Below are 23,892 nucleotides of genomic sequence, written 5' to 3'. Positions count from 1 at the left end.
TAAAATCTTAAAAAAAAAAAAAAAGTAGTGTGGTTGGAAGATTCCTATGATTTTTAAGAACTGACTCCTCTCCTGGGGACTTTACTTTTTAAATTGGAAAGTCAAATCAAAGTAATTTATGGTAAAGATCAAAGTCTTTCATTTAAATCCCTTTAAGAGTTCATGTCTTTCTACTATCATTTGTGATGATATTTACTGGTTAAAATAATACCATTTTTTTTTTAAATTCTGGTTCCAAATACCACCATGGCAATAGGATTGCCATCTCAAAAGTAGTTTTTTAAAAACAATTTTTAAAACAAAGTATATAAAAATATAGACCCAGAAGGATAGATATCTTTTAATTAGGAAGGCTCCATATCAAATTTAGAAGAATAATTCAAAGTAAAATGAAATAGAATCATGAAATTTTATAATTAGAAGGGAATGAGACAGTGTTACTCGATCTACCTCCCTCCAACACAAAATCACCTTCAAATTTCCCTAACAGTGATTATTAAGTTAGAAAATGGATGGCTGAGGTCAGGGACGGAGATAATTTCTTTTTTTAACTATTACTCTTTTGTACCGTGAACACTATGGCCTATAAAAATTAATTAAATATAAAAACTATGGCTAACAACTTTTCATCCCTCTTTCTGCTTGAACTCTTCTGTCAGTGGGGAAAGTTAAGGTTTCATGAGTATTATCTTTCGTACGGAAGCCAATGCAGACCTCTCTGTAATTACTGTCCATCAGTTAGATTTCTGTCTTTAAAAGAGCACCGTGTGAATCTACTCTATCATCCACTTTCAGACTCTGTAAGTCTGCTTGAGACTAAACATCACGAACATTTCCAAACCCCTAGCATCTAGACTATTCTCATAACACTCGCCAGTTTGTCAAGATCGTAGTAAAAATTGTGGTGTCATGACTGAACATAATATCCCAGATGTCATCTGAAGGGTTGAGTAAAACAGTCTTGTTGTTTCCCTCTCCCTGGACTTTCTATTCTTATTCAGTTAAGCTTAGGTTTATATTGGTGCTTTCAGAAGTTTTATCACAATGTTGGTTTATATGATTACATAACCAAATAAAATCCTTAGGTGCTTATCAGCCAGAAGGTTTTCAAATCAGATCTTAGGTTCATTCATGACCAGGGCAATGAATGTTTTAGGAGACTGAATGCAAGGCTTTATTAATACTGCTGTCTTTCTGACATTTGTCAAGTTCTCTTGAAATGTTTGATCCTGTCAATACTTTCAGTAAGCAAGTCTACTTCTTTACAAAGAAGAGTGTGAAGTTGTAAAACTTACCCCAAAATGCATGCAGAAAATATCTCAAAAGTCCAACATGATATGGTTAAGTTCTAAATAACAAACCAGGAACGCATCATTAAGGGAAGGAGTTGAAGCTCTGAAGTTAGCCTCAGAAAGGAAAGTCTATCAAAGACAGAGAAGGAGGCTGCACAAATAATTGTTTATCCTGCTTTACTTGACTTCGTTCTACAACACCTTTCAGAGTATTCAAAGTATATCTATAGCAGAATTGGTTGTTTTTCCTTAACGAACAATATTTTTAGGTCTTTTTTCTCTTGGTTAGGGAGGGAACCAGGATAGTAATAGCACCTCCTACTGGGCAAGAAATCACAGCAAACAACAAATGACCTGTCATACATGTAACCAAGGGATTAGAACACTGAGAATCTCACATTAAATGGAGAGCCCACAAAGCCCTAACTAATCCACACACCTTCCACTATCATAATCAAAAGTTGATTCAAATCTCATTTGCTTTACTTAATGTAAGTAAACCTCTCTTCTGTCAAAGGAGGCATCATATTACTAAAAAAGAAGCAAATAATGTCTTGCGATTAGTCAGTTAAGGATATTAGCAACTTCATTGCTTCAAATCGACTGAAAGAAACGTGTAAGTAGATTATAACTCATACTATGGCCCAAAGTAGGCATGTAGGAACACAGAACTCAACAGAAACTTGGAAGAGAAACAAATTAGGGAAGAAAGGGCTGTCATTTTCTTCTAGATTAAGTAGATGGGAGGCCTGTCCAGAAGTCTAATAATATGTGGTTACTTGATTAAATCTAAAGATAACAGATCTTTGCTCTAAAAGCTTAGAAAAAAAAGACATTTATGAATTTCTATTATGCAACTAATAGACCCGGGGCATATGGTGATTGGACTGAGATGCTTGATTCTAATGCATATTACAAATTTAATAAAGTAAATATATTTATTATATAGTTCCTCATACCAAAGTTTACGTACATTTAGTTAAATTATGAGCTATATTTTATTCATATATGTATTAAATTAATTCTATATCAAGATACTGTGGGCACAATGAGGATTCCAGTCCTTAAGAACAGTATCATACAGTATATAATATGCAGGAATTTTAAAGACTAATGAGTTTTGTGTTGCCATTTTATTCCCATAAATATTGCTTCCCTAGAGTATCAAGCTGGAGATTCAAATTTCATCAAGTGTCGATGATAATACTTAAATGTAGCCATCATAACCTATAAACAAACAAATAAAAGCCTCCCATTGACTTAGTACACCTCCTTTAGGCTCTACCCTCTGAGTCTTTAATTTGGAGCCTAACCATGCTTCATAGGATTTTTAAACTACATCATATAACACCACTGTTTAAATTTGTAACTTGGAAGCATAATAATTCCTCTCAGAAATCCTTTACTAAACATATATTAGCCATATTCTCTGAACAAATATTTATTTTCAATATCTGCTCTGCGTCAAGTGCTATTCTACATGCAGGGATACCACAGTGAACAAAAATCACAAAATCTCCCAAATGCATATCTATAACATCACCCTTCGGCCCCTCAGAGTATCTCAGTGACTTGCTCGATGTGGTAAGCTAATATGACCCCCAAATTATGCCCATATTCTAATGTAGGGAACCCACAAATGCCACTTTATATGGAAAAAGTTTCTGCAGACGTGATTATGTTAAGGATCTTGAGATGAGACTATCTGCCTGGATTTTCTAATGAGCTCTAAATATGATCACAAATGTCCTTACAAGAGAGGCAGAATTTTAGACGCCTGTGCCTGCGCACACGCACATACATACATATGTGTGTACATCAAGGAAAAGGGAGAAATTAGAGTGAGGGAATTACAATCCAGGAAGAAATGCTGGCAGTTACTAGAAGCTGGGGAATGAAGGATCCCCAAGAGCCTCTAGAAGCAGTTTGGTCCTGCTGACTCCTTGCTTTGGCTGACTGATAGCAATTTTGGACTTCTCCAGAATTATGAGAGAATCAATTTTATTTCTTTAAGTCACCCAAGAATGGGATAATTTGTTACAGCAGCCACAGGTAACTAACACAGTATCCAATAGAAGTTTGAAAACTAAGTTATATATTGAAGTCCAGTGTTTAAGCTGGCCTTTCAAACGGAAAAAGCAAAAAGGAGATATTTCCTTTTTTCCTTCAAGAAAAACATAAAGGGAGCATGCATTAAATACGTAAGTTAAAAGCACTACCCTCAAAATGTCTAGTGATTAAACTTCACAAATGTTCCCCACATAGAGATTCATGCATACACATACTACATAACATTAATGGTTTAAATAGTTTATATTTACTCTTTGAGTAAAGCATTCAGTAGATCGTTATGTTTAATTTATTAGTGCAGACAATCAATCCACTCGTGGCTGTTTCACTTGTGCATTTTTCAGTTATCCTTACTAGTGAGTCTCCCAAGGAATACAATGCATTTGTTTTAATAAACTTCTCAATATACAAGGCACATTTCCACACTATGAATTTTCTCCAAGAAGTGGAAATGTTTAATTCATTTAAAATGTTACAAATGCTGATATCTCAGAAAGAGGTAGTTCAAATGTTGTTGCCAGCTAGTTAGTAGCATTTAACCAGAAAAATAAAAATACATAAACTTTGAATATACTCCTTTGAATTATAAATACACATAGGATATTTTCCTATCAACTTTTTGTTCTTTAAGAAAAGAATATTTCAATGGGATTAACTCTGGATTAACACTGTCCTGGTCTAATATTTCTCCCAAAATTATAAATTGTGCTTAGAAGTTCTTACCTTTTAAGCATAATGCATGTGTATTTACAATTGCTTTATTTAGCTTGAATGCATATTGGTTATGTGCCTACAAGGTCACAGTGAGAAAAAAGATATGTTCAAGAATCAAAACTATAAATTGTTCATTCAATTTGCATATATTTAAATTATTTTTTTCCTCAGTCAAATGTAGATATTTGGGACTCACCAAGTTACTTCTTAATACTTATATAATATTGTATTTCAAAACTAGTTTGCATTCTGCCCTAAAGATAAAAACAGGAAGTTGGCCAAATACACTTGCCAAATTGCATTCCTGGCACAAGAGGGGAATATTTAGAATTCCTAAATAACTCTTTCCTTAATTATAAAATACACATAATTCTATAAAAAGTATGAATGTTATTGGAAGTCTGTTGCTAAGATAAATTTATTCCAAACTGGTATTTGTTATCAAAAATGATTTATGACATGTACTCAGTCCAAATAAATGTAGAGAGCACTACAGGAGGCATTGCGTTGTGAGACTCTACAAAGAGCCTTCTTTCTTTCATTAACTTCCACTTTTCGTTGCCATGGCATCCTGTGACAACCATAAATTTTGGAAATTATCACCATCTGCCCACGCCCCCTTCTAAGGTTACACACAAGCCCACTCAAGCAGCCAAAATAACAAATAAAAACCTGATAGGCAATCTTAAAGTTTTTCTTTTAATTATAGATACCTAAGTATATAATATTAGGGCTGGAAATATATTTCAAAAAGAAAAAAAACAAAACAACATAAAGATAGCCTTTTTTTGTTGTTGTTTTTTTCCTAAGAAAACAGATGCCTCCAGGAAAGATCATCATTTAATTCCAATGTTCAATTGTTGAAAAGAAAACATGATGATTAAGAATAAATTGATAGATTTTTATAAATTTGTCAAAATTAATAAATTTCCTTTTTCACAGGACCAATTTTGGCAACATCAAAGGTAAATTTGCATTGTTTATACATTTCAAATGGTAATACTGGGAGTCCAAAAGTACGGGTCAATCTTCACAGGTAGGTTACAGTTTAAATCTTAGAAAGGATTTGAGATTTTAAGGGCAGGGGATGTTTCTTTTCTTTCCTTGTTTTCTTGAGGCTTAAATGCTTATTTGTTTGTTTCACTAGTTTTAGAAACATATCCAAGCTTCTTAAAGATACTGATCTAACTATAGACTCTTGGAAATAAATTTTTAAAATTCCAAAGCCACAGGTTAAAAACATGGTAGAAACATCATCAAACTAGTTGCTTAATACCAGCAATACTGATATGTAACTTCTTCATCATGTTTAAAAAAATAACTAACACACTTCACATTCCCCATCTTAGGAAGAAAAAAAAAATGTGTGTGTATGTGTGTGTGTGCGTGTGTGTGTTTAAAGTCACAAATATAGAAAAGAAAGTAGCAAGTAAAAAAAAAAAGTCCTGGGAGATAAAATTCTATATATTCATAGTGGATTATGTTCCCTGAACACACTAAATTCTCCTTGGAAGAAAAGCGTTACACTCTTTTAAGAACTGTAAGATTTCTTTAAGACCATTAGATTTCCAGTTAATGTTTCAAGTGAGTAAATAGTCCAAGGGATGGAGGTATTAATCTGTGTTCAACTAAAATCTAAACTTCTCCATCTAGAAAAATTCTATGCAGAAAGAGCAATCACCCAATATATTAAGATAACACCATTCATGGGCAACAGTCAAATTCCTGGCAGGTACAAATCTACGGACAATCTCTGAAAGTTGAAAGTAAGTGAAATATACATGGAATTTAAGAAACAAAACAGATGAACACAGGAGAAAGGAAAAAAGAGAGCGAGAGAGAGAGGGAGGGAGTCAAACCATAAGAGACTCTGAACCATAGAGAACAAACTGAGGGTTGCTGAGGGGGAGGTGGATGGGAGGATGGGCTACAGGCGTCATGGGTATTAACGGGGGCACTTGTGATGGGCACTGGCTGTTATATGTCCGTGTTGACACAAATTCTACTCCTAAAACTAGTATTACACTATATGTAAACTAACTAAAATTTAAATTAAAAACTTGGAACAAATAAAAAAGAAAGTAAGTGAAATGGTAATGAGTAAAGTCATGCTCCCCATGTCTTAAAGTCATTCGCTGGGCTCTATAGAGCACTGAGCTGTTCAAAACCTAATTTTCAATCCATTTTGCTCTCGTGATGAGCCTCTATTTCCTCATCTTTATCTAGAACATAACTCTTTAAAGTCTGTATCAATATAATGCTTAATAAGCTTGAAAGAAATTCTGGTTTCTGGGTTCACAATACATGAGGAAGAACAAAAGTAAACAAACAAAAACATGTCTGAGAACAGGACAGCAATTGAAATACATAAAATTGATCCTATTTCAAAAATGAATGTTCCTGGGGCACCTGGGTGGCTCAGTGGGTTAAAGTCTCTGCCTTCAGCTCAGGTCATGATCCCAGAGTCCTGGGATGGAGCCCCACATCAGGCTCTCTGCTCAGCAGGGAGCCTGCTTCCCCCTCTCTCTCTGCCTGCCTCTCTGCCTACTTGTGATCTCTGCCTGTCAAATAAATAAATAAAATCTTTTAAAACATTTTAAAAATTAAAAAATGAATGTTCCTAATAATGAGTCAAGTTTAAATTATCTTTGGTGTCTCTGTTCACCAAGCCAGGGAAATATGTAATATATTTCAGAAAGGGGTCTATCGAAAATAACTTAATATTTTGATTTTCAGTTTTGGCATACGATCATCAGTTTAGAAATTTTACTTACCCCCAGGTTACTTTTTGGTGTTAACTATGTGAGGTATTGCTATACTTAGACTGTGATAAAATCATCTTATTTCTTCATTACTTTTGTAATGAACTATTTATTGTCTTCCCCTTGAAATATTAAATGTTGGCAGACAATTTGGAACCAGATCTTCCCTATCTTAATATGACTACAATCTAAAATACTTTTCCCCCATAAGATACCCGCAACACAAACTTTTCAAATACAGAATAATGATTATTAAAATGATTTTTTAATCTCCATAACACAGTTCATTGAGAAGTTAATTAAGTCAACAATTCTTTCTTCTGACACACCTGAGTCTTTCAAGCATAAGACATGAACAGTTAAGATTTTAGTTATATCTAGCCTACGTGGTACCAAAAAATCGCCAAATTTTCAGATCAGGAAATTTTATCTAGTTAAATAATACCAGTTAAATTTAACAAGCACTGTCAATTTCTTTTCTGAATCTCAAATTTGGAATTAGAATTTCAGCCAGTAGGATTCAATCACTTGAGGAACATGACTAATTAAACAAATGGAAATGATGATACTCATTCTTAACTGGGTCATGTTCAACTATTGATTTCATTTTTCTATGTCTCAATTTTTCATCTACAAAATTAGCATAAAAATACAACACTCCGTGGCACTTAAAATAATTTGCTGCTAAGTATATATCGTGGTACCTTACTGGAAAAAATTAAATACGTAAAATGAAGAAATAGTTTCAAATTCAACTCAACAGATGTTTGATAAAGGTCCACAAAAGTGAAAGAACCATTCAGATGTTCTCACAAAAATAAGGTGAATTAAAATAGTCATACTTTCAAAGAGCTCTCTACCAAATATGAACTATGAAATCAGGTTATCCATGATAGTATCATAGCATAGAGAAAGAGAAATGTTACAAAATAAAAAGAAAACACTGATATGGGAATTCAGAGAAAAGAGGAAGACTCTCTCCCCATCTTGCCAGCTTATCTTTCTGTATTAGTTTGTGTTAACGGCAATTGTGTTTATATATATATTTCCTCAATAAACTCCTGTGATGATAAGAATGAGTACAAGTAAAATCATGACAATTGTTATTTTAATTTGCTCATTGGTCTGGATGAAACACGGAAAGTGGGCAAACAGGTGTAAATAAATTAAAGCCTCAATGAACACATCAAAGTGGTAGAACCAAATGAGTTGTTTTCATGTCTAGTGCATTATTAAAGTTGTTTATGGTATGGAACTTGTGCAGTCAGGACTATTTTTTCTTTTCTTGAATGTTTTTAAAATTCCGGAAATGAACATCTTTCAGAGGTTTCTAATGGAAATGTATTCAGACTATAGTTTGAAAAAATAGATATTTTATTGACATAGTTAGTCTTGTTTGGATGCGTTTCAACTTATTTCAGAATTCTTATGAATGAAAACATAAATTTAGAACCCAGAGACCTGGATTTGAATAACCACTAACAGTTATAAGCTAATTGACCTTGGGAGAGTCACTTGACTCTCTCCCAGCTTTGACTACTTACCAGGAAAATATGGATAATAATTTGTTGTTTGAAATTGGTGAGAGGATTAAGTAGAATCACTCCTAGTATGGTGCTCAATTTAGCTTCTTTCACTTTATTTTAAATAAAGAAATGATGATAACCACAATGCAATTTTGCAAGAAATTCTCATGAACAACACAATATTAGTGTGCACAAAACACAATTGATGAGCATAAATATCTATGTAAACATACATATACCCATATAAGAACTATGGCATCAGCTGACTTTTAATGTTTTGTCATAAATGGGTAGCATTCTTACCTGTTGGTGGGATTATCCCAGGAGACATGAGGCCAGGGACAGAATGTGGCATGATATGAGAGTTCTCTGGAGAGGTGACACTTTGAGTCCTCTTAGGAGGCCTTCCAGGTCTAGAACTGAAACAAACAAACAAAAAATTTTTACAATTAAGCTGTTGTCTTACACATCATTTCAAAGTTGTTTCAAGTGGTAACATGGACTGTAAATAAATTTGTTTCAAGGACGGTTGCTTTTGCAGTTAGATGTAATAGACTTCCATCACTAATTAGATTACATGCTGAATTCATTTTCCTCATTGAAGATCAGCCACTCTTGATGCATAATTCATAGCCTGCACCTCGTTACCTGCTTCTTCATATTAATATCTATACACAGTTTGAATTGCCTCGTTTGCATATGCTAAAGTTCTGCATGCAGCCTTCAGCACGAAAATTATGCACTAACTTGTAATAATTATTACAGTCAGCCTGCTATTGATTTATGAGACTTTTAAAAACCAAATATGTGTAGTACTTGTAATGAATGATATTTTAAGGTTCTTCAGGAAATTAAAAGGCAATGGCTGCCTAAGGAAATGTTCTGCTTGTTTGATTTAATACTACAGTTAGCTGGGAGGTGGAATGAAAGAGTGATTCAGACCTATAGCACATTTTTCGATGATATGTTTTATTACTTCGCACTGCTAGCCTGATATCTAGATGATAAATGACAATACATATCTAATGTGTGAAAAGGTCTTGCAATTTCTTTATTTTTTGTCATTTAAAAGATAAGTCAAGTTATCATTTAACCCTATTCTATTTAAATGAACAGCCCCACTAGGTTGCTTTACTTTTAATACCCCAAAATAAATTGGAAAGGCTTAGGATTATTTGCAGGACATCGCTGAGAAACTGCCAGTATAACATCTTATATTTGTCTTTAGGATAAATAAAAATACATCTTGTTTGTGTTTTAGTGGTACTTGTCCTTTACATACTTATTGCATGAAATTAACTTTTAAAATTTTAAAAGCACAAGGTGAAAAAGAGGTAAGGGTTTGCTATTTTTGCATGAGAACAATACGAAGAATATAATTTTAGCAATTCTTGAAACAAACACACTTAGCATTATGTTTCTCCTTTCTGTGCCTGTATCATGTATACGCTTTTATGAAATGCTTTTCCATCATATGGCCAGTATGTGCCTCGACATCTCAGAACCACCGGAAAGAGCCTTCCTAAGTTCACATTTCCATCTTAGCCTCAACTGAGATCCTTTGCCTCATCAGAAGAGTCAAAGATCTTGCCTTTATTATTCAGTGTAAGTAATACATGTGATCGTTTAACAAACAATTATTAAGCACTTGCTGTTTTCAAAGCAGTACGCTGTCATTTGAATCACAGTGTCCACTGTGATTAATTTGGGAGAATGGGTTCTTTAGCTTTCAGGAGTTTATACTTATGCCTAAAGGGGACAATCTGGTGCATAAATAACTATGGCATACACCAGAATGTGCTAAGTGTCGTAAGAAAGTTGCAAGCTGAATACTAATTGGACGTTAGGCTGGATGATGATACTTCCATGTTGAGGAACGCAAGATAAAATTTCATGGCAGCAGAAGCATTAGAAGAGAATTCTGCAGGAAGAGTTAGGCAGCTATGAAGAGGAAAAGAATGGAAGGAAAGTGCACCCCAGTGAGAATATGAGATGAATGGAAACATGACAACGTATGAATGTACAGGATTATCTCCAGTGAGCCAAAACAGGTCAAGGAAGATGAGCAACAAAGATGGATAATACCAAATTTACTGCCTGGGTCAGAATCCTGAAGGGCTTTGAACCAAAAGCAAGGAGACTGTGAGTTTGTTTTGCTATTCCATAAGGACATTCTCCCTCATAGTGTAGTAACTGTCTGGCTACTTAATCTTATCTGTTATTATCATTCTTTATCTTCAGCTGTTTGTTTAACTTTGGTTACTTACCTAGGGTTAATCAACAGCCCTCTGATAATCGTCATTCTTCCTGAGTAATCCTGCTACTGACATCCCTGAGATCCTGAGGAATAATGGCTAAATGTGTATCTACAATATAGGTCTTCCTCCTGGGATTCAGACAGATTAATTCCTGTCTACCGGAAATCTCTGCTTAGATGTTCTTTGATAATCTAAGACTCAGCTTGTCCAAATCTGAACTCAGCATCTTCCCCCATTAAAACCTATCTCTCTTTCCCTGGTTCAGCAAAATGGAACCTAACTGACTAAGCCAAAAATCCAGGACTCAGCTGTGTCTCCCCTGCCAACCTTGTACACTCAAATATCATCTCAATGAAGATACCTCTCTGATCCATTCTCCTTTCTCTATCCCTGCTTCTATCTTCCAGGTCAATCCCTCATTTCTTACTTGACCGACTATTCTGAACTCTCCTAAGATCTACCTCCATGCTTACGGAGTCCATATGTAGCTATAAAGCCTAGAGTCCGGAGTCAGGACAACTCTCCATACTGATCTTAGGAGGATTTTTTCTAAAATGCTAATTTGATCATGTTTTCCATTTGCTTAAACATATCAGTAGTTCTCTGTAAGATTTACACTCCTTACCATGGCTGCAAAGGCTTCCAATGCTTAGCCCATGCCTACTTTTCCAATTGCACCATTTTATTCTTACATTCATGTGCCCCTCCCCCACCCCAAGTGCAGAGTGTCACAAGTTGCTTTGGTCTCCCATTTATACCACCTTTATAGATGCTGCTTCCCTTGTCCCCAAGGCCTTTTCTACACAAACTCACCATCATCCCCATTTCACCTGGCTAAACTTGGCTATACTTTAACTATCCTACTTACTAACCACTTCTAGTTAGTATGCTTTATATGCATCATGATAACCCATAGTGAACAATTCTATCATAGCTTTCTCTACACTGATCATAGTAATCTGTGCATTTGTTTTACTCTCCAGCATACATGGCAGAAAGTGTATAAAATATCTCTATGTCCTAAAAACTTAACTCAGTGCCTGGATTACTACATATATTTATTTTCTTTCTGTTTTCCTTTTTTTTTTTTTTCCACTGTATGTCTTTAAATAAGTTTTAATCCAATTTAGGAAGTCCTTTCCCCAAAATTCGTCAAGTATTCTACCTCATCCATTCCAGTGGTCTCAAAGTATGGCCTGACAAAAGTTGGGAATTTTAAGTCTCAGTATAATCCTAAATTACATCAGAGGTCCAGGGAAAAGGAGATACTGAGAGATCTCAAGCAAGATGCTTTGGAGAAAATGGGAAAGAAAAAGGAAACTAACATTTTAAAGTTTTGTTTTAGCCCTTTAATTTGTTTTGCTTTTAAAGAAAGTGAAACTGTTGAAGAGTACTTTATTATTCAGGCCACAGGAGCTGTCCTCACTGCCCTCACTCTGGAAGTGGAAGTCAGGCCACTAAGTAGGAACACTTTAGCTCATGCTGTGATTAGAATAGACCCAGTGGGCTCCTTTCACCCCAGATATCTCCTACCCAATCTATCACGGGGCCTCCAATTTCACCAGTAGAGATATACTGCTTTCAGTCTTGAAGCCTTAGATCTTTTAAAGCCTTCCATTAAAATGCAAATACCCCTGGTGGTGGTTACACCCTAAAGCCATCAATGAACACCCTACTGAGGATTACTTTACAATTAGAAGGGAGCACATTTTTGAGATACCTACTCTAAGAATGGAGGGGACTGGAAGAAAAGATTTGGAAGGATGGTCAAGTCACTTACCCTTAAATAAGAATTTTCAAGAATAAGACCACTAGAACCTCTCCTTCGAGTTATACGTGACTTCCTGGCAGAGGGAAAGTTACAGGGTTTATTTATTAACAAGACCTTCCTTCATCAACAGTTGGGTTAGGTCCTCTTATTGGTGGGTTTGGTAAGCAGTCTTAGTCACTAACTGCCAGAGGGTTTGTCTCTATGGAAGAGAACTGAATTGTAAAATACTTGAATATTTAAATTACTTTCCACAGAGCTTTAGGCAAATTCTCAGAACCAGTGTGGTACTGTGACCTTCTGGCCACACAGATACAGTCTTGATAACTCTATCTTCAAATCCTGGCTCTACCAATTTACTAGAGAAGTGTGGCTTTGATCAAGCCATAGGTTAGCTGTAACTTCTCTGAAAACATCCGATTAAATTAGGATTTTTTTTTTAAGTGGACCTGTTTACTTTGTAAGAAAGAAGTTACTCTTGGAAAGAAAAATAAACACTTAACTGAAAAGAGGAAATGAAACAATTAGCAAAAGCATTTCCTGTTGGAATGATCAACAGCCTCAGTAGTAGCCACCTTCAAGCCTCCTTATCTGAAACAGTAACCCAGCTCTACCCCAGAGGATTAGAACAGCTGAACTTTCCTAGTTCTAATCAAAGCAGAAGACCTCACTTAAATAAATTATTACCCTTAACAGCTTGAATGAAATCAAATTTATGACTTTGGTAATTGTTTTTGCCAGCTTTACACATGAGCCACAGTGCAGCCTTTAGTATTTTCAACTATCTGCATTATAAGAGGAGAGCAATGGCTTAGAGATGTCCAAATCCACACTTAATATCTCACTTACTTAGGAATCCACCCAGGCATGCTCTCTCCCACAGCTCTTGAATAAAAAAATCTTTCTCTTCCTAACAGATCCCTGGGCAGATGTCTCTCCTTAGTTCACACCATTAAATCAGTCTCATGCTAATTTCTGTCTCTCTCCCACAACTGTATAATGTTTACCAACTCTTCCTGATCCTTTATTGTACTTACTCAGGGTGAAGTCAAAATCCAACTTAACAAAAGAAAACTAAAGTGATATGAATTAATAAGCAGCTAAGTGCATCCAAAGGGTGGAGACATTTAAAATGTTAGAGGGAGGGTATATCACGGAGTCTGCCATTCCCCAGTCTTCTCCATAGACATCTTCTGCTAATCTTTTCAGTAGTTTTTGAGAAATTAAGTTCGATTTCCTTTCTGAGAGTTGGAACAGAGAAACATGTAAAATCCAGAGGGACTGCGATAAGTTATTAATTAGGGAATGCAAAAGTAGCTGCTTAGCAGAAATTTTGGTTCCAAATCCTACCAGCTTAAAGCAGGGTTCCATTCAAACATTCAATTCATTCATCCATCTATCCGAGAGAAAGGAGGTACTGTAGGACAAGCAATGGGCTAGACACTAGCATTGCAAGAATAAAGAAATGCTCCCTTCTTTGGGGAGGAAGACAAAATGAAATAGCCTGTGGGATTAGAGCACAGAACTAAAATACACAGCAGCAAGTGAGCATTGATTCTAGTCTTGGAATACAAACAAGAATTTACAGGTGAAAGTCGCTTGCTCCATGAGTCGACAAGAGTTCATTTGCCTTCTCCCCAGGAAAATTCCAATTGCGTGTTCACAGTCTGCAAATTTTTTTCTAGTAAACTACTTCCACAAAGCCAAGTGAAAATATATGAGAACAATGACTAAACATATAGTCAAAAATAGGATACACGTACGTACACACACACACACACACACATTCATACTTCTAAAAGGAAAGGTACAATTTCCTTAAGATTTACATATCTACTTGAACATTTTGAAGTCATGAAGAGTGATGTTTTTAAAGAGATTGTGAGAAAATGCTTATGTCCTAAGTGAAATGAAAAAAGCAAGATAAAACCTGCAGATGTGTACATACCGGAGCACAAGAGGGAGAGGGAAATTAAGTAAAAAAAGCAATGAACATATATAGAAAAAAGACTGGAAAGAGACATACTAAAATATTAGAAGGGGGGGTGCCTGGGTGGCTCAGTGGGTTAAAGCCTCTGCCTTCGGCTCAGGTCATGATCCCAGGGTCCTGGGATCGAGCCCCGCATCAGGCTCTCTGCTCAGAGGGGAGCCTGCTTCCCCTCCTCTCTCTCTCTCTCTGCCTGCCTCTCTGACTATTTGTGATCTCTGTCAAAAAAATAAAATAAAATAAAATAAAATAAAATAAAATAAAATAAAATATTAGAAGGGATAATTGCTGCTTAAAGTAGTACATATTTTTTCTATATCTGAAGGTTTCAGATTATCTGTCCAAAGCATATCTTAATTTGAAATATAAAAGCAAACTGTTTCACTGTTTCACATTCATTTAACACTTGAATGACTGGCCATATTTTTTAGATAATTCACTGTGGACAAACTATGACCCTGGCTAAACTTGATCAGTGCCTGAGATTTACCTCTACACATAGCGGAAACTAGATACCATATATGAGCTGCCAAAGCGAACAATGGAAGGTACCTAGATACAATTTATCCTCTTGATCTTTATTCTGTAGTTCATTTCTAAAACATGTAATAAAAATTAGATAATTATATATAAAAATATTACTCTTGTGAGAACTATAAAATTAATCTAAAATATGTAAAGTACAAATAATCATTGATCTCTTCCAGATTAAATCAACCTCATAAAATAAATCCATCAAAATAAAAAGTGCAAAGAACCTCTGAAGATTAACATGTGTATACATTTCACTAAAAGAAGCAGAGGATTCACAATCCTCAGTTTACAAACAGATACTTTTCCCTTAGAAAGAGCTTGTTAACTTGCTAGCTGAACTTTTTTCAGCTTTTTGAAAGACGACAATATGAATAATCCAGAAAGTCTATGGTCACCATATTTTCCCATTGCATGGAGTTTTTTTGTTTTGTTTTGTTTTGTTTATGCTATAGACAGCAAAAGTTTGAAGGATATATTACTTTTTTTGCAATGATGGCAAATGTGAGCACTTTTTTAATCTCATTTCTCTCATTGGTTTGGACTTTCTGTGTTTTCAGTATAGGTGTGTTTCCCCAGCAATGTGTATTTCTCAATACAAATAGATTATGAACTAACTCATCACAGAGATGATTTTCCATAGTCACCAAAATACCAAGTTCCACAGAGCAGACACTTAAAATATCACCAGCTGACACTTGAGGAGCACCCTCAGATCATGGCTCACGAGCCCAAAGCACCCAAGAGTCCTTCATCTCTTTATAGGGCAAGTATTATAAACTGAATTGTGCTTTCCTCCACATCCATAAGTGGAGACCCTAACCCTAATGTGATGGTATTTGGAGATGGGACCTTAGGGAGGTAATTATGCTTAGATGAGGATGTATCAGTGAGGACCTCATGATGAGATTAGGGCCTTATAATTAGAGACACCAGAATGCTTGTTTGCTCTCTCTCTCAGCTACTTAAGGACACAGTAGGAAGGCCATCTACAACCATCCCCCAAAAAACTGACCATACTAGTACCCTGATCTCAGACTGCCCCTCCAGATCTATGAGAAAATAATTTTCTGTTTTTCAAGTCACTCAGGCTATGGTATTTTGTTATGGCAACCTGAGCAAGACTAAGACAGAAGAAAATTCTGTCTAAACAAATACATATACAAACACAAAATAAAATTTCCTTTGAAAAAGAATTTAAAATAATTTTTAAAAAATGCTCTGTGCTCAAATGAATTTGGGAAATGCTTAGTTAATCCTAATCAATGGGCATGTGTGTTGTGGAAGCACTTCACAAATTCCCAAAGCTTTTAATATTTTTGTTTTGTGGGACAGTTTCTCAGAGTTCTCACTATACTGATATGTATTATAAATCTCTAAGAATGTGTAAAATAGGCATTCATGAAATTTGGTTTATCATGAAAAACAGTTATTTCCAGGGAGGTTGTTTAGAGACTTGTGCCCTAGTGGAATATGTTCTTCCTCACAGTATGCTGATGTTTAAATCATGGAAATCCCTCATGCTTCTATATTACCAAGCCATGCTGCATCATATGTCACATGACAATTCTCACTTGTGAATTATTTCCTAAGGACAAGAAAAGCAGGAATTCACATATTCTACGGAGTGGATGTAAGACTTGATAATTACTCAAAACAGAAGGTTAACCTAAATAAACTGAAATCATCACCAACAAAAAATAACTGGGAGTTAGAATTAGCTACTTTGATGAGGAAGAGTTATTGTTGCCTCTGACTTCAAAACTCACACTATCCAGGCCTGAAACAGTATCAGAAATTTGACACAAAACCTGTTGCCCAGATCACTGACAAAATATCTGAGTTTCCACCTTTGTTAGAGCTATTAAATACTGAATAAGAAATTATCCCCAAAAGAGTTCTAACATATCGGAATGTGACTAAGATATTCTTAAGCATTTGTATACTGAGTTAATAAATGACAGCCAGAATGCTAAAGAGAGTCCCTGTCGGACAGGTTACATACTTGGGATAATCTAGTCCTTAACGTCTACAAGCCCCTCTCCCCCTTTTTAGAATCTATACATAAGAGCCACATTAAAAAATTCTTTAAAATTAATGTAATGTATTTAGTTATATTAATCTCAGAATTAATATAATAACCCTAGTTTTGATTCCTTAATTTAGGGAATATGTTTTTTAAGATTAACTTTCATCAAAGCATATTATATAAATTATTTACTTACATCAATGATAAATGATACCTTAAAAGTATATGTAGTGATTCATCATAAAAATACATTCAGATTGTATTAATATTTTGTGGATTAAAAAGCAGTTTAATGTAACTTAAAGTTTTAATTAAAAATATAAATGTTTAATATTATTTATTTTTACCTTTCCATAATATATACTGTACATTGACATATATGATATTTCTTCCAGGGATTACATTGTTTGCAAATGTCATTTAGCAACAAGTTTGTCTAGAAAGCTAAATACTTTTAACCTTTTAATCACCTTATAATTTTCTCTTCTTCTCAGAAGACTTTCAAGGCACAGATGGGTCTACCACAAAAGATCTTTTTTATAATTATCTGCAAAGAATGACTATGATCCCTTAAGAGACAAATCCCAGAATAATTAGAAACAATAATACATGACTTTCTTAAGATTTTGAGAAGAATTAATACTTTATTGGCTTCTTTTTCACAGTTCCTGTCATACCTCAAAACCATATTTTATGAAATTTAAATTTAATATTAAAAGATATTCCAACTAAAATAGGCACTATCGAAACTAATCTTTTATAGAAACTATAGGTTCCATAGTCACACTTTAAACGCTTTATTTCTTAAATTTTTTCAATTTAAATTTCAAATTCAATAGATCTTCTTTACAATTTCTATTAGCTAGATTTTGTTTGAACCAATAGCGATGCATTAAGTATTTTATTTCACTGGAATATACCATGACCTGTTCCTAAATGTGCAGTGCCTCTGGTTGACTATTAATCTGTTCTTACAGATTATCTTGAATTTGACCCCAAAATACACCCAGTTGCTCTAATTGCAACATAATATCCAACTCTCTCCTCTGTAGGAGAAGCCATTTTCAACACTCTGAATGACCTCTTCCCAAATGCTTTCATTTTACTGTGAATAGTGTATAAAATAACAAAATAATCACAGATGTATTATATTACTTAACTGGTAGGCAGGCACTGGGCTAAGTTCACTATGTGATCTAACTCTTAATATTCGTAACAAAGCTTTGAGATAGGTATTATTATTATTATCCTTATTTTACTAAAATTGAAACACAAGAAAGTAAAATGCAATACTCAATATCCCACACATAATAGTAGAGTGGGGTTGGATTGGGGTAGGATAAATAGGCAAAGTGTGGAGGTTTCTTAGGGCAGAGAAAATCCTGTACGGGATACATTAATTGTGGATACGGGTCATTATACATTTGTCCAAACCCATGGAATATACAATACCAAGAATGGACCCTAATGTAAACTACAGACTGAGTGACTAAGATGTGTCAATGTAGGTTCATTAATTGTCACAAATGCACCTCTCCAGTGGGGGAAATGTTGACAATGCAGAAGGCTGTGCCCGTGTGAAGGCAGAGGGTATATGGAAATCTCTGTATGTTCTGCTCAATTCTGTTGTAAACCTAAAACTGCTCTAAAAAAATGTCTTTAAAAAAAGTTATAGAGCCAGGTTGTGAACCAAAGCAATCTGATCCAGAGGCCAAGCCCTGAGCACCACGCAATCTGCCTCTGTAGGATATTTGTTTGTTCATTTAGTCAACAAACATTAAATGTTAATGTGCATGACCTTTTAATGTGTTCTGGAAATACCAATAAGATACTGTCCCTGAGTTCAAGTAGCTCAGTCTATTTTTGGAAATAGATGTATAAAGAATTACAATAAATCATGTTAAATACTGCAGTAAAAGTTCCAAGGGAGTGTTGTAGGAACATTACAGTAGGGGTACCTCTGGAAGGAAGAGATATCAGCAAACAGGAGTTAATCAACTGAAGAAGAGTAATAAAATGTCCATAGAAGCACAGCTCTTCCTTACACACAGACACAAACACACACTTCTGTAATGCAATCCTGAATTACTCAAATCCATGCTCATCTTTTCTTCTTTAAGATGCTAAGTATCACACGGTCTAGCATGTAATCTTTTTCAAATAGTTTCATAAATCATAATTCATTTCTCCACATTGTCTCCATACTTTTGACCTTGAGAAATATGCTAGACATGTTGGTAGGCACTTATTTTTGGTAAAATGTCTTTAGGACATTATGATTCATTTATCTACTTTAGATGTATCTATGTTGTAAATGTTTCATTTTAGGGGAATTCAAAAACAAGTTGGTGTTATATAATAAATTGTGTGGATGAAATCTGACTCAGTAATTAATCCATGTCCCTTTCAATATTTTACTCTGACAGGGGTTTGTACCCAGAACAAGGAAACTCATTAATGATTTAACTGAGTTTTATCATTTTTCTATAAGTTTTATCTCAATCTTGATCATACTTGCTACTACATTTTTTTTTAAGTACATTGTAGGCTCAGTGCAGGGTTTGAACTCGCAACCCCGAGATCAAAAGTTACATGCTCTACTGACCAAGCCAGCCAGGCACCCCTACTACATATTTTTAATATACAAGATAAAAATATTTTATAAAAAAATAATCACTAACCAACAACAATAAGGATGGGGGAAAAAAAAACTATAGTAAATTTTCATCAGTCTTGATGTTCTAAAGCAATCAGAATCATAAATTTCTGGCAAAGTAAATCTACACAGAAAAAAACCATTTGGTATAAACCTCTACACTGATAAATTACAAAAGTAGATGCAATAGTTATGTTTGGATTAAACTACTGGTGCTTAGAGAAGTAGCTTCAAACGCAGGTTAAAAACAGACTCCATGAAATCAGAACTAAGAAAAATCTTGTCTTCCTGCTTGTGATTGCAGAGGGAAGATGGCTGACTCAACCTAAAATACATGTTTTCACCTTCCACTGACAAGTTATTTGTTTGCTACAGCTGAAGAAAATGAACATAACTAATTTATTTGAGAAACCTGTTAGAAAACAAAATACAATCACCATTCCCCTCCACTGTGTAATGCATGGGGAGCTGTCAAGAAATGTAGTCAAGGAGCACAGAAATTCAGATACCACCCCCAGAATTCAGAGACCTCCTGACAACTTTTTAATACTCCTAGGAGAATTCTAGGTCTATGAAGTAATGAAAGGATTATATTAAGTCAGACAAAGGTATGCTGTTTCCAGCCTGCAGAGATTTAATAACATGCTTAATTCATTATCTGACATAGATGTTACATAAGCACCAAACATTGCTATTAATATGATTTACATTAATTGAATTCTATTTAATACTTTATGAAAGTGTTTTCCTTAATGAATGGCCTTTTAATACTAGTGCTCAATATTATAAGAAATTATGATATAAACTGCCTGTACCACAGAGTTGAAGAAGACATTGACAATTGTCCTTTCAAGCTTGAATAGACATTGTTTTATCAGGGGAGTTTCTTTTTTTTTCTAGAGTACTGTGCAGAGGCTGTTCTTTAAATCCCAATCATTATGTTAATTCCAGAATTTCCACGTTTATTTATCCATAACCAATCATAACCCAAAAGGCTAAAAAAAGTATTGTGCCTTAATGGTGTTACTTAAAAAGACAAAATGATAAGGGCTTATATTTAGAGCTGACATATTTATATGTACCAGGAATTCTTCTGAGTACCTCATGTGTATCCTTTCATTTAATTCAATAATTTGGTAAGTTAGAAATATTTCTATTCTATAAATATGAGAACTGAGGCAACGATGTGTTAAAACATAGTGTTACTATGAGAAAAATTATAGATCTTATTCCTTGGTTCAAATGGAAACATTGTTTCATGGTTAAGTATTGTGGCCAGCATTATTTTACAGAGAATTCTAGCAAGATAACAGCTATTATATTTATTTTTTAAAACAAATGATAAAATTCTGTATTTCACTTGATTTCTTTATCTATTGATTAAAAGGGCTTTCTGATATCTAGAACTCTGTCTCAGATGCATGCTCAGAAAAAATGATTCTCAAAGCCCATGAGTCTACATATGATGACACATTCCAATGTGCTCCTTTCTTCAACAATATGATAGCCCACAGACATGTACCCACTGGGTACAAAGACCCATCCTTGAAACTACAACAGAGAAAATGACAACATAATACAACCTTTTCTCCAAAAAGGAATTTCCTATTGGTAGAATATACAGTTACTTAGGATACTAAGTCTCAAGTGATTTAAAAAAAGAATAAGTTTTCAAATACTATTAAAAGGGAATTAGCATTTGCAGTGGGTCTTGAAACGTGGATTTTGACTGATAGAGGTAAGTGAGAAGGCGTTAAAGGTTTCAAACAGCATGATCAAGGGCTCTAAGGCAAAGAGTGAGTCGAGAATGAGAAATGATGGCTAGGTTAAGGCCTCAGTGGATGCTCCATTTGTACAGAATTTCTAGACCATCTTTATAGATTTTTTATGTTTCTTATGTGCTTTATAGTTTTGGTTATAGTGTAAGACCTTTGAGAGAGTAGCCAAGGCTTGTTTTCTCTGTAGCTCTCCCTGACCTTCCAGTACAGAGGGCAATTAATTGTGTGAATTCTGTGGTACTAATACAACTAAAAAGGGTGGGAAAGCTTGGTAACTGAAGGACATACTGCAAAAGGCAAGACAAATATTGAGGGTCAAAGAGTGGGCATTCAAAAAGGGCAAAACATCATCTAATTATAGCATTCATCCTTAGGAAGTGATAGTATGTGAAATGTGATGGCTCACAATTTCGTAGATTTTCGTGATGAGATTTGAGTGAAAATTAAGTTAGCTGCTATTGTCAACGTAGAGATGAAAAATCATCAGATTTAATAATAACTGAATTTAGTATATGATTGTCATTATGCTAATACTTTGATAGGCATTGTATGATTTAAACTTCACAGTAATGGTATCAGAAAAATATTGTCCTTGGGCCCATTTTACAGATGAATAGAATGATGAGAGAGAAGAAGTAACTTGAATAGACCATAGACTGCTAAGGTAGAAGAGCTGAGTAATATCAGGTCGGCCAGCCAAATTCCACTCTGAATGGCCATACTAATCATAGAAATATTTCAGCTCTGAAGAAATTTACATTAGAAGTAAGTAGCCATATAGAGATGAATTTTTGAAATTTACTTTCAAGGTTTTATTTCTATTCTGCAACTCCAAATGTATTTATTATTTTTATTTACATGCACTATTTTGGAAAAATAATTGAACGTTCCTGCCTCCATACTTTTCCACCTGCTGTTGCTGCTTTCTGGAATGTTCTTCAGTTAGAGATCTCCAAGACTCACCTTCCCTAACCCCCACACATACGTCACTGGGTCCAGTTAATGGTTCTACTCCTTCACCCCAGTGTAGGTTTAGCCTGAGTATTGTTTAGAAAAACTATATATGTATGTGCTTATCAGCAACTGTGATTTGTCCAGATAGCCTCCTTGGGGGAAAGAATTTTTGAATGTTTCATTCACTGCTATGTCCCCAAAACATAGGAAGACTGGGGGCTCAATAAGTACCTATTAAAGGAAAAAAATGAATGACTGGGCAAAGGAAGGAATAGAAGCTCACTGTTGATCTATGGCCTTCTGAATCTACATTGTCTTCATAGCATTTAAGTACCTGAGGGGCTGGGGCTATGACATGTCAAAGTGTTTTGTATGGTGTCAGTTTGATAATGATGATAAAGTGGAAGGCCGCTGAGTTTGTGTGCTCTTTGCATTATCCTACCTCTACCTAACTGAATACTCTGGATCTTAGTGTTTCAAAGTGATGTGGTTGGAAAAAGAATATCCCATGAATTTTTAAACTAATTGCAATATGTGGAGCTTGAAATCATCAGTGAGGGTATCCCATGCCCAAATACGTACATTTTTGAACTTGGGTTTAAAATCGAACACATGTATTTGAAAATGTAATTCATACTTCCATAATAAGTTGTGCTTTTCTAATCACTTGATTTATTCGATGCATCTACATTATCATCAAAAATAAACCATCTTGAGACTAAAACTTTCTCATAAGTTCCTACCTGCATATACATGATGATATACAAGAGTCCTAATATACTGCATTTAATTACATCATGAGGTTATATTATTCAAAACATGGCATCAGAACATTTCACTTACTATTTGGGAAGTTGAGACAGATTCCCATTTTATGCATTTAAGGAAGTAGGTTAAGTAATTACAGACTTAAAAATTACAAAAGACTAAAAGAAAACTATACTTTGGGTAATAAAGAAATTTATAGGCATGACATTGGTACCAGAAACTACTAAAAAAATGACTGATGGAATTATCTACATAGAAATTAAAAATGGCTTTAAGAAAACTACTGTTGAAAAATTAATGATAAAATAGAAAAAAATATATATCAAAGACAAAAGATTATTGTCCTTAATTTATAAAAATAGATTCCAATAACAAATGGCAAAAGAATACAAACAGGAAAAACACAAATAAATAATAATCATCATTTTTTAAAAAAACACATCCTCACTAGTAAAAAGGGAATTCAAGATCAAATTCTGTCCATCACTTTAGCAAAGCTAAAAAAATACTAACACAACACTGGTAGAAATACATACATTGCATATTTCTCAAGGACCACTGGGCTAATGTATTATAAATGCTTTATTTCCCTATTAGTTTTTCGAAATCTTCTGAATATTTGGCAAAGAGCAAGGTTTTGCTTTGTTTTATTTTGCTTTTAATCAGGAAGACAATAAAGTAGAGCATCTAAGAGATGGATTCAGTGATACTAAAAGAAAATTATTTTTCAAACACCAGAAAAAACTAACATGTAATGCTCTGAAAATATTAAAAATAAATTGTGTATGTACAGAAGAGT

At 34.5% G+C, this 23,892-nt stretch overlaps 1 protein-coding gene across 1 annotated transcript in view; it reads right to left on the bottom strand.

The window, feature by feature from the left end:
* Positions 1-23,892, bottom strand: part of DACH1 (dachshund family transcription factor 1) — a 421,261-nt gene that overhangs the window by 230,017 nt on the left and 167,352 nt on the right. The window contains exon 2 of the mRNA XM_032841074.1: positions 8,668-8,783. Within this exon, the coding sequence (XP_032696965.1) occupies positions 8,668-8,783 (116 nt within the window). The remainder of the gene's footprint in view (positions 1-8,667; positions 8,784-23,892) is intronic.

This window comes from Lontra canadensis, unplaced genomic scaffold (genome assembly GCF_010015895.1).
Source record: "Lontra canadensis isolate GAN:19392208 unplaced genomic scaffold, GSC_riverotter_1.0 scaffold119, whole genome shotgun sequence".
NCBI lineage: Eukaryota > Metazoa > Chordata > Mammalia > Carnivora > Mustelidae > Lontra > Lontra canadensis.
The sequence above is the reverse complement of the archived record's forward strand: the minus strand, read 5'-3'. Positions and strand labels throughout refer to the sequence as shown.